This window comes from Crinia signifera, chromosome 8, assembly GCF_055691185.1.
Source record: "Crinia signifera chromosome 8, ASM5569118v1, whole genome shotgun sequence".
Classification (NCBI taxonomy): Eukaryota; Metazoa; Chordata; class Amphibia; order Anura; family Myobatrachidae; genus Crinia; species Crinia signifera.
The window spans coordinates 65764910-65781687 of NC_139224.1; the positions used below are offsets into that span (position 1 = coordinate 65764910).

Here is a 16778-nt window from a genome sequence, read left to right on the forward strand (position 1 = left end):
GCAGCAGCCCACGGACATTCACAGTCTGCCAAAGCCTTCACAGTGAGCAACAGCCGACAGCCGTTCACAGTCTGCGACAGCTCACAGCCGCTCACAGTCTATACAAGCCGTTCACAGTCTGCGACAACCCACAGCCATTCACAGTCTGCAACAGCCCACAACCTTCACAGTCTGTGTCAGCCCACAGCCTTCACTTCACAGTATGCGACAGTCCACAGCCGTTCACAGACTGCTACAACCCACAGCCTTCATAGTCTGCAACAGCCTTTACTGATACATACTTTAGTACTACAACCAATATTAGAATCCAAAACATTTGAAATCCTTTGCTGGGAAGATGGTTTTGTCCAGCTTTGGAATCAGATAAGTGGGAAAACCCCTGCCCCGGCTTGGATGTACTTGGGTAAGCAAAATTTGGGTGGGTTCAAATATCGTAAAACAGAACCTGCACATCTCTAATAAACACACATGACATGAGAGACACGACAGAGAGAGGACTAGTTTTATAAGCAGTGCTAGAGTATACGACATCAGCTATTGAAAACAAAGAACTATTACCGTATATACTCGAGTATAAGTCGACCCTAATTTTACAACAAAAAACTGGGAAAACTTATTGACTCAAGCGGGACCCTCACTCGAGTATAAGCCGAGGGGTGGCTTTTTCAGCATAAAAAATGTTCTAAAAAAGTAGGCTTATAGTCGGGTATATATGGTATTTGCATTTCATATTCAGGGAAAATTCTATATTTGTTTCAATGACACCCACTATTAAATGATATGTAGTAGGTTAATGTATTTTTCTTCACATTAATGATGTAATATCATTCAATAATCATTTCATACATACACTCATTTATGTTTTAGTCAAACAAATGTATAAATAGACAAAATCAATATTTCCAAAAAGAGATACCATTTATTCAAGAATATACCATTAAATGCTTAAGAGGGCTGTACAAAAGGTCATTTGTGTTATATACAGTAAAATAAACTGAAATGTATTCAATTTAGAAAATATTAATTATACAGCTTTATCTAATAGTACTGTATAATACAATATACTGTATAGTATGTTTTTTAAGATCTTCTTCAACAGAATACTGGTTGCTAGAAATAAAAACTTGATTCCCTGGCAGTCCGTACAGTATACCCGACAGCATAGGAAAATGGGTTATAGCAATTGCATACCTTCCAAAAGTTTTAAAATGAAAAGCGGGACTCCCGCGCGGCATCACCATGCACCCCCGAAGAGTTGTATTGTCAAAACCATTTGCTTTTTTCTGAATCATTTCACCATTCAACTGAGTCAAATTTGTGCAAATATTTAAAATTACATTTGCACTTAAAAGTTAATCAAATTGTTATAAGTATTTGCATGATGGCCTGCTGATAAGGATTGCTCTGTGAATTATGTGACATACCCTGCTCCACAATGGTTCAGATAAGTTAAACTGTACAATGCAATATAATAGACCACTGCTTAAAAATGTCAAACAAGCATAAATGACATAACATATATGAAAATAATTTTGCGAGGATATTTCCCAGTATCTTGACATGATACTGCATAAAATATATACATATTCACTAACAAGCAAAATGCAGTTGATGGTAAATACTAAAGCAATTTACATCCCCTAAAGCCATAAAGGCCATGATGATTTCCCATATAAGAGAATGTAATAATGTGCTCTAACGCTCTTTGCATTATCTGTTCATTTAATTTTTTTCCATTGAAACAAGTATTTGAAACTTTCAAAGAAAATCAAGTGGGTGCATTAATTATATTACACTGGAAGTTATTCTCCAGTTTAATAGTAGTAACACAATCTTCTATATGTTTGCACAAATGCCCACTAAGCACATTCTTTATTATTTAACAAAAAGATCGAAATGGACCATTTTTCCTGGTCTTTAAATTTGGCAATTTCCATACTATGTTTACAGTCTTTGTCAATGTACAGTACATTGATATAATTGTGTTCCTTGTATTATACAGTATATATATCATATTTTTCTGTCCACAATTAAATTATATTCCAAAGATCTGAGCTCTCAAAGATATGGCCATCAAGCCTGAGTCATATATACAAAACTTCCAAAAGAGACATTTTTCCAACATAAAGCAGAATATGAGCTTTAGATGCAGCTTCTCCTGGATTCTATCAAGCCCCAAGGCACTTGAGAGACCCCAATGTCTACAAAAGTTCTTACTGGATAGCACACTTTTCTCTTTCACGGCCCTGCCCTCCAAGTACTTTTGCTTTAATGTATTTGAGATCACTGTTGACACTGGGACGTCTAGCGGAAGGTGAGACCATGCCATAAGCATCCATTTGCTTGAGCCTTCGCAATCTGAAAGATTTCTGTTGAAAGGCATCTCCATACTGCATAGATATTTTCCGATGAAGAGCCGGACTCATTTCATTTGGGAGCTTAGCCATGCTGAAAAGAATTTGGAACATTTTGTCCACGTTTACATTCTTCTTTGCAGAAATTTCAAAGTAAGCACAGTTTTCATCACTGGAGACAAGACGCTCCGCTTCTTCAGCTCGCACCTTGCGGTGGTGCTCCCCATAATCACTTTTGTTTCCACAGATCATCATGGGAAATTCTCCAGTTTCTTTTGATTTATTCTTGACACATGATTTTACTTCTAAGATCTGCTTTCTCAGTCTTTTCACTTCATCAAATGAGTCTCTGTTATCAATGCTGAAGACAAGTATGAACACATCACCTGTAGGACGAAAAGATGTAACCATTAATATGCTGTTTCCATGATCAACAAAAAACACTAATCCATTTCCTGCAATGTTTTTGCATGTGCGAATAAGTGCGGTGTTGTGCCGCACTTACAGTACTATGATCCATGGATTTCTGTTCAAGCAAAAAACTGTGACTTGGGTACTGAAAGGGGTCAGTAGGAGTGCAAGTCTGTGTGCCATTGCTGGTGTTTATATGTCTCTGCAAAGGTACAGAGGGAGCTGCTCCTGGTGATAGAATTGCCAATTGCCGCTGTGCACAATCCACCATGCGCACAAGATGCTTGCGCGCCCCGTTCTGATGAAGCCCGTCGCCACCCTTTGCTGGCTCCCCGATGCTCTCGCCGCCACTAACCCTGCCCATCTCCCTGAAGTGGAGACAGGCAGGGAATCCACTCCCCGCCACTGTGCTGATGGAACGCACGAGTGTGTGTGATTCTCTGAGCTAGCTAAGAGGCGCTCCATCTCTACCTCACATACTCGTACAGAATGGGATTGATTAATCCCTATGTCCATAATGTTTTGACAGGAAGCGTAAGGTGCAAAGCTTTTGTGATTTTAAAACAGCTATAAATGAATATACTGGTCACACAAAGCATGGGATGAGGTCATCATGGTCCTGTTTACTGCGTTTCTCTGGAAATTTGCCTCATATTACTAAATTTTGTATTATGAGAAAAATATGGCAAATTTCTGCGATTCACTGTGAAGATATGATGTTGCCACCCTGTGCAAAGTGATTGGCAGTACTGCACTGAGAGTTCCGCAACATTTCATAAAGTTGGAAAACTTCCTGTAAATGTGAAAACACTTTTGTGTAAAGAGCAGGGAATGTCCATAATCTACTTTTCTCTCCCATGGGATTTATCCTATATAAAATGTGTTGTTCCCACATTATTTATTGCTCCAAGGCCAAGACCATTCCAATAGAAGGGCTATGTCTAGTACTTTACATTTGCAAATAGAGCTGGATAAAGAGCCCATCGTGTACTATGCAATACACTGGTCTGGCCCTTGATAAACCTAGATAATAAAGCACCAAATCACATACCAGTAATGACCAACCCCTAGCTCAACCCCTTGCCACCTACTGAGCCAAGTGGGACTATAATATTGTAAGTTTCAAAAAATATATATATACTGTACAGTATGTAATGGATTTCTTTATATGCCAGTGGTGGTTTTGGGAAGCAATATTCAATAACATGGTGCCATCACAGCACTAATCAATACTTTTAATGGAATTATTGTTACTTTGTCTAATGACAGTTAAACATAAAATATGTCTTTGATCTCAACTCATACAGAGACAGATTTAGTGATAAAATTTAGATAAAGTACCAGCCAATCAGCTCCTAACTGCCATGTTCATGCTCATCCTGCAAGTTGTTACCATCTGCACTGTGCCATATTTCACATCACTGTGCCTCCAATATGGTGCCAAAATTTCCTTCTGCTGGAGTTTTAAGTCCTGGTGGCATCCTAAGTTCCGATGTGCAAATCTAGCACTACCTGAACAGTGAATGGCTTTTATATGCATAAGACTTTTCCAGGACCATATGAATCTTACATAATTTTACTGGAGTTCCCTAATCGCAGGTAGTTTATAATGTCCCTCTGCAGTGCGAACTGTCCCTGGCTGTAGATCTCCACAGCTGTCATTTTGGATCCCAGAGCCACAAGATACCCTGCAGCACAGTTTTTTTTATTTTATTTCATGTAGCATGTACAAAAACAAGTATGCTGTCAAACTACTTAGCACATGGTTACTTTATTAACACACAGTCATTTTGAACTCCCTGTATGTATACTGTATATATATATATATATATATATATATATATATATATATATATATATATATATATATATATATATATATACAGATGGTGCGCCTCTGATCCTTGGATGGGGATCGCCAGGATGCCTGCACTGGCAATTGCTGGCACAGAGGCGGTCCATCTGACTGGGAGACGGGCAGGGATAGGCGGGTGGCGAGGGGCACCGGGGGAGGTGGCGGGCGGCAAAGCCAGCTCCGTATCCACGGGGCGTGCGCGAGCGCCTCGTGCGCATGCGCCCCTGGCAAGAGCTGGTCACTGCAAACATGGAGCCTGCTCCATCTGTGTATATATATATATATATATATATATATACTGTATATACACAATATATATAGTGCTTTGTATACAGTACATACCTGAGCCATACTCCCTACTGCCTGAGTGTTCTAGAATAACACAACTTGTTAGCTCTGTGAAAATGGTGGTGTTTTGTACAACGCAATAAAATATTGCATTGTTATAATAGGGTTCTGCCTTATTATTTTGCCCTGATAAATAGAATAGATTTAGAAGTTTGATTAGCTAACTTGTCTCCACTTGACAAATCATGCAATGGAGTGAGATTCTTGATTTGTTGTTGATATAACTATTCAAAATCCTTGACAGAAATATATTTGCTACGACCTATAAAAATTGCTGGACAAGATTCTTCTATAAGTTATTTAACATACATCTAACTACTTACCTGTCAGTATGGAGAGTCTTCTCATAGCTGGAAAGGGATGATTCCCAGATGTATCTAAAATGTCTAGCTGGTACATATCTCCTCTGATATTATATAGCTTGCGGTGAAAATCCTCAATGGTTGGAGTGTACTGATCTTCAAATCGTCCATTCAAGAATCGTGACACAAGAGAACTTTTTCCAACCCTTGATGCCCCAAGGACTACCATACGGTAGGAGTTCTTGGCAGGTACACTAAGTGTGCAGCTTCCACTAGGTACTGTCTTCATCATGGCTATCAGCTGTGAAAACAAAAGTCATAACAGACCAGAGTTAGGCAATGTATGCATTATTTTACAGTCATTTTAATCTAAAAACAATCCTTTTATAACAAACCTAGGCATTTAGTTAAGAAAATGCAGTCTACTCCCTTGGTGGTGCAATTGCAAAATACATTTCTAATAAAAAAACATACCCATTTTTTATCTTATTATGTTGTCCACCCAACAAATAGCAAAATGATGGAGTATATCATAATCTCATAACATAAATCACACAAAATCAATTACTATCTATTTTGAGATTTGGGATTTCATATTTTTGTTAAACCTTGTATATTCTCCATATACAGGTATATGCTCCTTTTTTTTTAATACTGTACTGTATTTTGAAAATTGTGAGTTCTCCAGAACTAGCTGTAATGTTGTCTACTGTTGATCAACTCTTATACCCTTTATGTTTTATTATTTTTTGTAATAATGCGTGTTGCTGGTGTGTTTCAATGTGATTGCTGCACACTTCCTGTTCTTCAAAGAATGTATTATTAATAGTATCTGTTATCTTTGCTTTATTGAGCACAGTATATGTTGTTCTGCGTGACCAGAGATAAAAAATCTCAAAGTTCAGTATATAGCTTTTTCCATGTTTTTTTCATACTGGAGTTTATACCTTTACATCACTTACACAAACATTTGTAAAATGTAATTGCCATAACTGTAGGTTCATATAAAAAAGTTTTGCAATCTTATCCCCTTTAAAAAAAATTATCAGAAAGGATAGAATTTACAATATATTTCAAAGAAAGGACTTATTTTGTTTTGCAGACTCCTAAATGATAACAAGCATTGTCTATCACTGGGCTTTGTGATGGGGTCAAATCTTCTTGGAGATTATTGTTATGATATGGTGAAATATATAAGGTATGAGATAACAATGAAGTACCTATAAATATTGTATTCAATTTAATCTCAGATACCATATTGTACAATGAAGTCCTGGTAATGTCTATGGTTATTTTAGTTTATTTACGTAGCCACTGTTTTACAGACTGGGAGTTATTAAGGTTGGTATGCAAAAGCAAACTCCTCCTTTAATGGACAAAACCATGTGCAGTGCAGGTGGGACTTATGTGCAAAGAGAGTTGCATTTGGGTGGGGTGTGTTAAAACTCACATCTAAATTGCAGTGTAAGAATAAAGCAGCCAGTATTTACTCTGCACAGAAACAAAATAACTCACCCAAATGTAACTGGCTCTGCACACGCTACATCATCCCCACCTGCAGTGCACATGGCTTTGTCCATTAAAGAAGGAGTTTGCTTTTGCAAACCAACCTAAATCACCCCCTTTGTACCATACTCTGGAGTTCTTTTTTATCAGAATTCAGTTAACTTTACCAAATGTTTTTGGAGTGTGAAAGAAACCTATACAAGCATATAAGAATTGGAGTCTGGTTAAAGACTGGACTCAGAGTCCTGTGCTGTGGGGTGGCCATGATAACCATATTCCTAATGTTCTGTCTGTGCAGGGCCGGTGCTAGGGGGTTCGGCGCCCTCCTGCAAACTATACATTTGCACCCACCCAAACTTTACAAAGGGAGGGGTGTGGCCACACAACTGTACTCCCACTCCAAATTACATCACACAGTACAACAATCTTATTCACCTAACACAGCACAAGTGCCATAACTAGGCATTTCGGTGCCATGTGTTAAAAAACAGGGAGCGTGCGCACAGAAAAATGTAGAAGTGTGGCTTCATGGGGAATTGGCGTGGTCACATAAAATTACCAATAACACCATAATCCCCATAACACGTTATGCTTCACACCTCAAAGCCCATTACACATTATACCACATACAGTAATGCGGATTATTCGTCATGATGCCCCTTACACAATATGCAGCACACCATAATGCCCATTACACATTATGCCACACACCATAATTCCCCTTACACAATATGTCATGCACAATAATGCCCATATGACATTGACACACATTATGCTACACATAATGCCCTGAGTATTCCTGCATATGCCCACATTTGTAGCGTTGCTTATTCATAACGCCCACACCACTTGCGAAAAGTAGTTGCTCTGCTTATATGTAGTGCCCACACCAGTTGTTGACAGTAGTAGCGCTGCCTATATGTAAAGCCCACACCAGTTGCCGACATTAGTAGCGCTGTCTATACACTTGTCCACACCAGTTGCCGAAAGCAGTACCTCTGCTTATACATAACACCCACACCAGTTGCCAAAGTAGTTGCTCTGCTTATACGTAGTGCTCACACCAGTTGCCGACAGTAGTAGCACTGCTAAACCATATGCTCACACCAGTTGCCTACATTAGTAGAGCTGCCTATACACATGCTCACACCAGTTGCCGACATTAGTTGCACTGTGTAACCATATGCACACACCATTTGCCGACATTAGTAACACTGCCTAAACATATACGCTCACATCAGTTGCTGACATTAGTAGCGCTGCCTATACACGTGCTCACACCAGATGCCAACATTAGTAGCACTGCCTATACACGTGCTCACAGCAGTTGCCAACATTAGTAGCACTGCCTATACATAGGCTCACATCAGTTGCCGAAATTAGTAGCACTGCCTATACATATGCTCACACCAGTTGCCGACAGTAGTAGCACTGCGTAACCATATACCCACACCAGTTGCTGACATAAGTAGCACTGTGTAACCATATACCCACACCAGTTGCTGACATAAGTAGCGCTGCCTATTCAAGTGCCCACACCAGTTGCTGACATTACTAACGCTGCCTATATACGTGCCCACACCAGTTGCCGACATTAGTAGCACTGTGTAACCATATACCCACACCAGTTGCCGACATAAGTAGCGCTGTCTATACAAGTGCCCACACCAGTTGCCGACAGTAGTAGGACTGCGTAAACATATGTCCACACCAGTTGCCGACATTAGTAGCGCTGTGTAACCATATACCCACACCAGTTGCCGACATAATTAGCGCTGCCTATACAAGTGCCCACACCAGTTGCTGACATTAGTAGCGCTGCCTATACATGTGCCCACACCAGTTGCCGACATAAGTAGCACTGTATAATCATATACCAACACCAGTTGCCGACAGAAGTAGCACTGCCTATACAAGTGCCCACACCAGTTACCGACATAAGTAGCACTGTATAATCATATACCAACACCAGTTGCCGACAGAAGTAGCACTGCCTATACACATGCCCACACCAGTTGCCGACATTAGTAGCACTGTGTAACCATATACCCACACCAGTTGCCGAAATAAGTAGTGCTGCCTATACAAGTGCCCGCACCAGTTGCCTACATTAGTAGCGCTGCCTATACACGTGTCCACACCAGTTGCAGACATTAGTAGCACTGCCTACACAAGTGCCCATACCAGTTGCCGACATTAGTAGCACTGTCTATACACGTGCCAATACCAGTTGCTGACATTAATACACTCACACTTTACACTCGTAGCAGTTCATCCTCTAATGTTTACTTGTATCTTCCAGGGCCGGTGCAAGGGTCTTTGGCACCCTAGGCAAAACCTCTGCCAGCCGCCCCCACCCCCACCCCCCACCCCACCCCACAAACAAACATGGAACAAACATACAGGAAGCATTAGAAATCTTGTGTGTGCATATACATATACACACACACATATATATATATATATATATATATATATATATATATGTGTGTGTGTATATAATGTATATATACAGCCATTCAGGGACTCATTATAGACACATCGATTTTAACCCACTCCCCCAGGCAGCCAAGGGCTACTACTGCGAGGACCACATCTCTACAACAAATGTTAGCTTACTGTTGGTGTGGGGGCCGTGTCTTACTGCTCAGATGGATGGAATGCTACTGCTGCTGGCAGGGACGCTGCTCCCTGTTTGTTCTGCGTGGCTCCACAGCGCAATGTTGTGCGCTGACTCTGAGAGGCAAGGGTGGTCGGCATTGTGAGGGAATGATGGGCGGGCGGCTGGTGTCTAATTGAGGCGGCAGTTATAGTACAGCACCGTGGATCCACCCTCCTGCGGATGGAATGCCACTGCTGCTGGCAGGGAGACCCTGCTCCCTGCTTGTTCTGCGGGCTCCACAGCGCGATGTTGTGCGCTGACTCAGAGGCAGGGGCGGTCGGTGTTGTGAGGGAATGATGGGCGGGCGGCTGGTGTCTAATTGAGGCGCCAGTTCTATTACAGCGCCGCAGCCGCAGGTCCCCCTCCTGACATCCGGAAATCAAGGTAACCGCGGAAGTTTTTTTAATGACGATGAGAGTAAAGTGTCGGCCGCTCCTGTGACCAGCTGGATATGCTTAATTTAAATGATAAATAAGGAGCGCCCTCCAGCGGCCAGCGCCCTAGGCAGCTGCCTAATGCTGCCTAGTGGTAGCTCCGGCCCTGGTATCTTCAGTCAGTCTTGCTCCCTTGTAGCCCTGCCCCTTCTGGTCAGTGTAGCCACGCCCCCTTCACCTGTGTAGCCACGCCTCCTTTTGGTCCCTACTGATGACCAGGTGTTTAGGAGCCGGGAGGGAGCACTGTGCCTCCGGTCATGCAGTGTGACAGGAGCAGCAGCAGCCAGCAGCCACCGAGGACAGCAGAGGATGTACAGCAGGGAGAGCGCCTCTCCTGCCCGGCGCCTACCTGTTTTGCATCCTCTGTTGAGTGGGTAGCGCCGGCCCTGTGTCTGTGGTTAGGTCACTTAGGTGTCATAACCATATATTTAAAATGCATAGCAAGTATTTTAACCACTTCACTGATTAGGAGCAGATTGATAACTTAAAATGGGAGTGGAAAATGTCTAGAAGTGGCCTTAGAGGGTAACACCAAATCAATTGTATGCAGTATCATCATAAAAATAGGTGGGATCAATACATCACTACAGCTGTGTGGCAGAGCTGGATTAAGGCTTTTGGAGGCTAGAGGAACTTATGACTGGGGGAAGGGATACATTTGAATTCTTGTGTACAAGCCTTCAACTGTATGTCACTCTGGAGGTTATTCTGATCGGAGCGGCCAAACGTGCGTACGTTCCATATTAGCGTACGCTCTCCGTACGCGGCCGTTGAGGTTAAGTCCACCCACAACTCAGCCGCATACGTACGGCCAGAAACAACGTAGAAGGGGAGTGGCGTACAATTGAGCGTACGCCAACGTACACGGACGGACCAGACCTTACACTCCGACAACTGGCGTACAACAGAGCGTACGCCACCGTTTACGGACGTCTCTCGTCCGTCTTCCCACCGACTTCTTGCGGCTATCTGAGCGTACGCCAGCTTGCACGGACGGGTCACTATTGTTTTCAATAGAAAACTCAGCTTGTCACCGCTCGTGAGAGTGAGCGTACGTCCGTGTACGCGGGCATACCCTTCACATGTATGGACCTGCAAATCTTGCCTTTCAACTATAATTAAGAAAATTAATTAATTGATTGAATTAATTAATGTGCAAAATAGTGGGCATGGGCTTAAAACATTGCTGAAACATCCTTTGTAGGTGTTAGATGTGGTTTATGTTATTGTATCATAAATACAAAACCTATGTTTGTATTAGAGTGAACACGTTGACACATGTCGACTTGTGTAGATTGAGTGTGCTACTGTGTAAAGTCTATGAAAGCACGTAGTGAATGTGTATAACTGTTTAACAAATACCTACCTTAGCATATATAAGCAGGTCTTAAAAAGATTCTTACCTTAAATTAAACAAACCTTTAAATGTAGAGAAGTATAGAAAGATAAGCTTCCAATGTGTTTGAGTGCTGTGTGTGGCTTGCAGGTAGTGAAATCATGGTTTGGACTTAATAGACTGCAGCATTGCTTATTACATTCAGGTGTATGTGTTTGAGTAGTAATCAGCGTTAATTAGCAAACCCAGGCGCATGCAGGCATGCGGTATCTGTAGGGGTGGTCTGAGCTGGCAGTTGGCGGCCGCCTGTTTTGTGTCCGAAATGAACGGTGCTTTAGGCGATCGTGCGGTAGTAGCACCGCTCATTTTTGGTGCACACCCCCGTGTACGCCCATATTTACGCCCATTTTCCCTCATTATTTCGGCCGCTCCCCTCAACACGCCCCTATGCCGCCCCCAATGCCCGTACTCTCGCGTACAGGTTTTTTCGCACGGAGAGACCCGTCCGTAAGCGTTGTGGAGTGTTCGCGCCTGCGCATTGGCGATTGTACGCATGCGCAGATCATGAAAAACCCCGGAACGTACGCGTACGGCCCGGCCGCACCAACCAGAATAAGGCCCTCAGAGTGCTTTTGGACTTTGACTTGGCCGTTGTAGAACTTTCACATTTGGCATTGTGCTTGGGACTATTGTCCTTTAGTTTTGGTCTTTTTGCATTAACTTCCTGATCTTTCACATCCAAAAGTCCTTGAATGTTAGCAATATGTGAAGTCTGTCACGACCACCATGGCTGCTATCCATGCCTCCCATACTATGGTTACCTCTGGGGTCCCTAATAGGGCAGTACATGCTCTGGTGCTTTCCTCCGCTGGCAGTCCCCAGGTTGCTGGGCTGTGTACTGTCGCGCTGTCACCTGCTGGTGACAGTGATGACGTGCGCGCTGGTGACATGCGGGTACTGCTCGGTGTGTGGCCTGAGGCTCCATGATGCTCTGTGCCTGTTTAGGCCTTGCTGGACACACAGCCTGGAGTATGCTGCACATGCTTCCTGCAGGCTAGGAACTGTCGCCACCCCTAGGCAGCGGCCATCTGGTTTCTCCAATGGGACTGCACTGCCAATCAGCTCCAACCAATTGCAATGCAGCTCTCCTGATAAATACTGACTGACTAGGTCTAGGAGTCAGTCAGTACAATGATGTCCTTCCCTAGACATCTGACTCCCTCCTGCTGACAGCGCTGCTGCCTGCCAGGTATCTCCAAGAGGAAGCCTTCTGCTTGCCTGCTGTACTCGACCATCCACCTGCAGGACCCTGCTGCCGCCTCTACGGTCCGGACAAGGTGAGCCCCCCAAAGGGGATCACCCTTTTTCTCCCCTGACGGTCACTTCACCTGCAACCCTCCTGGTCACAGCCATTCAGGCCTGCTATTATTCCTTCCGGATTCCAATCGTCCACTCATCCAATCGTCCAATCATCCAATCGTCCAACCGTCCAATCATCCAATAGTACAATCATCCAATCTTATATTCAATTCTTCAATCATCAATCCAATCATCTTTCCAAGTATATTCTTCAGTTCGATTATTCAAGTTTACGTTTATTATCCAATCTACACTTCAAGCTATCTTCAGATATCAACCTCGTGCTCCAACCACTACGAACTTTACAATAACTTTTATATATCATTGACTTTGGTTATCGCATATCTTCAATATTACCTTTGTGCCACTATTCATCTCCTGTATTACAGTATCTTTATTAAAACTGGTTTTCTTTTATCCAATTGCATCACTCCCTTCTGTCGTTTATGCAAAAACCTTACATCAAGGCACCTAGCCTCCGTTACACTCCAGCTGGTGCCACTGCTAGCATGACAAAGTCTCCCTGAGGAAAAGCATCCCCACAATTTGATCTGCCAACTCCATATTGTTGGGATAACTTGCTAAGGAATGGGCAGTGTTGGGTTTTGCCCCACATTATTTTGAAACAGCTAACTTGTGGTCTTATCTGAGCACACACCTTGTTCCTCATTTTAGTTGCGTCAATGCTTCAATTAATTTAGTTGTGTCACCAGACAATGCTTGAATATGTTTTTTTCTTTAGTAATGTCTTTCCAGCCACTCTTTTATACAGGCCATTTGTATGCAGTGTGTATGGCTGACTGGTTCTATCTTCTAGTTTGTCCTGATCCAACATTGCTCACTGGGCGATACAAGCATGTTGTGCATGTCTATAATGTTTTTATTTTCATTGTTCATAGGAAGCTAATTACAAGCCAATTGTTAGGTTAATATATTTCATATGTGTAAACGTGGAGCTTCCACAGCCCTGCACAGTAATTCTAACAGAAAATTATTATAGTTTGCAGGGAAGGTGCCAATAACCCTACCCCTGGCATTTAATTAGTTCCCTCACCTCTCCAGAACCATAATAAGCCCTGCTTAAGTATGATTCATTTTTCAGCTTTTTTGTTTTAAATGCTGCAGACAAAACACAAACTCAGAGTTTGAACATGAAAAATAGTTTTTAGCAATCTGTGTACACTAATTTCCATCTGTCATACAGACAAATATGTTAACTTTTAGGGGTTGAATACAGGGATGTGCAGGCAGGGGAGGCAGTGCCTCCCCTGTCATAATGATGAAAATAATAAAAAGAAGATATTTATATATCTTTTATTATTTTCATAATTTTTACCCCTCCCGCTGCCTCCCACCCTCTTACACAGCTGCATGTGGGTTGGTGGGAAGCAGCGGGAGAGGTGCCTCCCACTGTTAACATTAAAACTCCGGGCAGCGGGGGACGGGTAGGGGAGGGCAGGGGGCAGGGTGCAGCAATGGGCTGTAAAAGCCCATTGAAAATTAAAGGGGAGGGGCCAATTATACTGATGCCGCAATGACTGGGGCACCAGTATGAATGCACGCCCCCAGATGTGATTGGGCCAGCGGTACAAGTGCTGGATCCGCTGTCCAATCACACACATGCAGGGCCCGCCTGGTGACGATGCAGGAGCGAGGCCAGCGGGGAGTCCGGAGAAAAGCTGCCACCACTGCCGAGGAGAGGACTGTCTGCCGCCACCACCGAGGAGAGGACAGGTGAGTCCACCTGTGGGGGGGGGGCTAGGCTGTCGCATGTACCCCCTGCTGCCTGTGCCCGCCCGCGGCAGTGCGGGGAGTTGAGTGCCTCCCCAGGCAATGTCCTCACCGCAGGTCATTGGTTGAATACATGGTATACTAAAAATGAAAGAAGTTGTTTCCATTTTCATGTACATTTTGTGTAGATTTATTAATATAAAAGGTATATTGTAGATACATATCTGATTGTTTATGTTGTTCAGTAACAAGTATTGCCAGCAGCATCTATAATCTTTATAATATTACAGGGTAATATCGATAAAATATTACAGAGGAAGCCAGGTTCTATTTGTAATTATTATATCTAATGATGTGCAGTATAACAGCAAACCAGAACATACGTAATGTGTGTTACATCCTCTATTCAGAAACATTGATTTTTGGAAAAAATGCAATTACTTCATTAATTATGTAGCACAATCATATTGAAAATTATTTCTTTGTTAAAGAATTAACAATGGGTAAATACTCAACAATGACGTACCATTATTATCATTGTTGTTATTATTATTGTTATTATTATTACCAAGAGCAAAATACAAATCCTGTGTATAATATTTCAAGGCATATCTAGGTGCATGTACCTCTTTTCCACTGAGCCCCAGGTTTGGACTGACCCACAGGGCTAAGGTGGAAACCCCCGGTTGGGCCTACTGTCCATTGGCCCACCTCCTCCTTTAGGTATAAGGTTTTCGCCTGTGTACTTGATAAATGCAGTATACATGTTACCTTATAAAGTACTGTACAGGACTGTGGTGTATTTTCTAGAGTGCATGTCCACTATTTATATGGTACATGTATACAGTACAGTATATTTATCAAGGGGTGCAGCCTATGCACTTTCTACTGGTTAGGCAAGCCAATGTAAAGGCTGGCCACACCCTTAACAGTGGCGGGCAGGGCAGGGTACCAACTGCCCCCAGGCCAGTTCAGTTTTTGTTTTCCAGGGGCGCCCACAACAAGGCTGTGAGAGGCACACAGCAGGAAGGCAGAGAGAAAGATGCCCATCCACAACTATTGCTGCGCTCATGGTACTCTGTGCCGATCGCCTGGGTTCCCACTCCCCTACACTAGGAGAAACAATGGTGTTTCACACCTTCCTCCTTTACTTCCCTTCCCAGCTGCCCATGCAAACTGATCTCCTCCGTTTGCAGTGGCCAATGCAGAGCAGGAGACTTGAACATGGGCATAGGCACACATTGCTGTTGGGTGACCCCCACATGCCAAGTCAAACTCTACAGGCATGTTCATGTCTGTCTCAGCCCTGGCCAGTGTCAGCTGGCCAATTTAATACCATACAGCTTCTTATCCAAGCCCACACGCCAGGGTGCAGAACTTATCCAGAGCTGGATAACGACTCCAGGGCATTTGTCATGGGAGAAGAGGAATCCCAGATGGGATCAGCAGGAAACCCAGTAATCAGCAGCTGCTCAGGGGGCGCGGTAATGATCCCCTGTGTGTAGAGAGAGGCATGCAGCCCTACAAATAGGGACACAGGATGTCTCCCCTGAGAAAGACAGCCCCACAGTCAAGACCATTACCTGTTTAGTGTACATGGCACTGAGGGCTTCTGAAGAGGGTGGTATTGGCTCCTCAGTGGCCCATTCTTCTTGGTATTGTGCCAGTGTTTTCTACATTTCTACATGGTGACATCCAGGACCGAGGGCTATGTGCAGAGTTAGATTCCTGTGTCTGGGTCATCCTCCCACACTTCTCTCCTCAGGAGCCCTCTCCATTTCTGCAGAGACACAGACACAGGTTTGTCTGTAGAACCTCCTTTATTGTACTAGGCTACACAAATGGTACCTCCCAGACATTTCTTGCCATTACAGATGGCTGGTACATTCCTGCTTTTTTTCATTCCTCCTAACATGTGACCTACCATGGATACACTTCAGTACTAGACCCCAGGGAACTGCAACATTAATTGACTGGCAGTTAGGTGAGCCAACTTAATAACACTCTCTCTTACAAGCCACCTCTGGCTGTTCTGTACAACTCCAGACTGACTCCAGTATGTGTGGCCTGTCCAGTCTCAGCTGCTACATAATTAGGCCATTATCCCTATGTGTCTGGTTGTTAAGCTGCAGTTAATCTGCAGCTTGGTCTTGGCTTGTCTTTTCCCAGCCATCGTGATTGGGACTTGCTCCCTATATTAGCCAGCCTGCCCTAGACTCAATGCTGGTTATATCCTGACAAACCTTGATCCTGTCTTGGTGCATATTGACCAAGCCTCTGTTATCATGTATCCTGACTCAATCCTTTCCTGTATACCCTGATGCTGAATCCTGACACAGCCCTTGCCTGTATACCCTGGTCCTGTCCAGCCCTACCTGGATCCTGTTTCCCAGAGTTTCCTCTTCCCCTTCTAGTGCCTGTTCTGTGTTTGGTCCTGTCATTCCCAGCTGATACTTTCTCAAATGGAGCTTCTGTTTGTA

The 16778-nt window shown here is 43.3% G+C and overlaps 1 protein-coding gene across 2 annotated transcripts in view; it reads right to left on the reverse strand.

Annotated features, from left to right (window-relative positions):
* Positions 1-899: 899 nt before the first annotated feature.
* Positions 900-16778, reverse strand: part of RASD2 (RASD family member 2) — a 34055-nt gene continuing 18176 nt past the window's right edge. Inside the window, exons 2-4 of one of the 2 annotated variants that reach the window (XM_083156597.1) lie at positions 15882-16078; positions 5292-5571; positions 900-2740 (exon numbers count right to left, since the gene is read on the reverse strand). In XM_083156597.1, the coding sequence (XP_083012723.1) occupies positions 2214-2740; positions 5292-5571; positions 15882-15896 (822 nt within the window). In that variant the 5' untranslated portion in view covers positions 15897-16078 and the 3' untranslated portion in view covers positions 900-2213. The remainder of the gene's footprint in view (positions 2741-5291; positions 5572-15881; positions 16079-16778) is intronic. The other variant, XM_083156598.1, reaches the window with a different exon arrangement.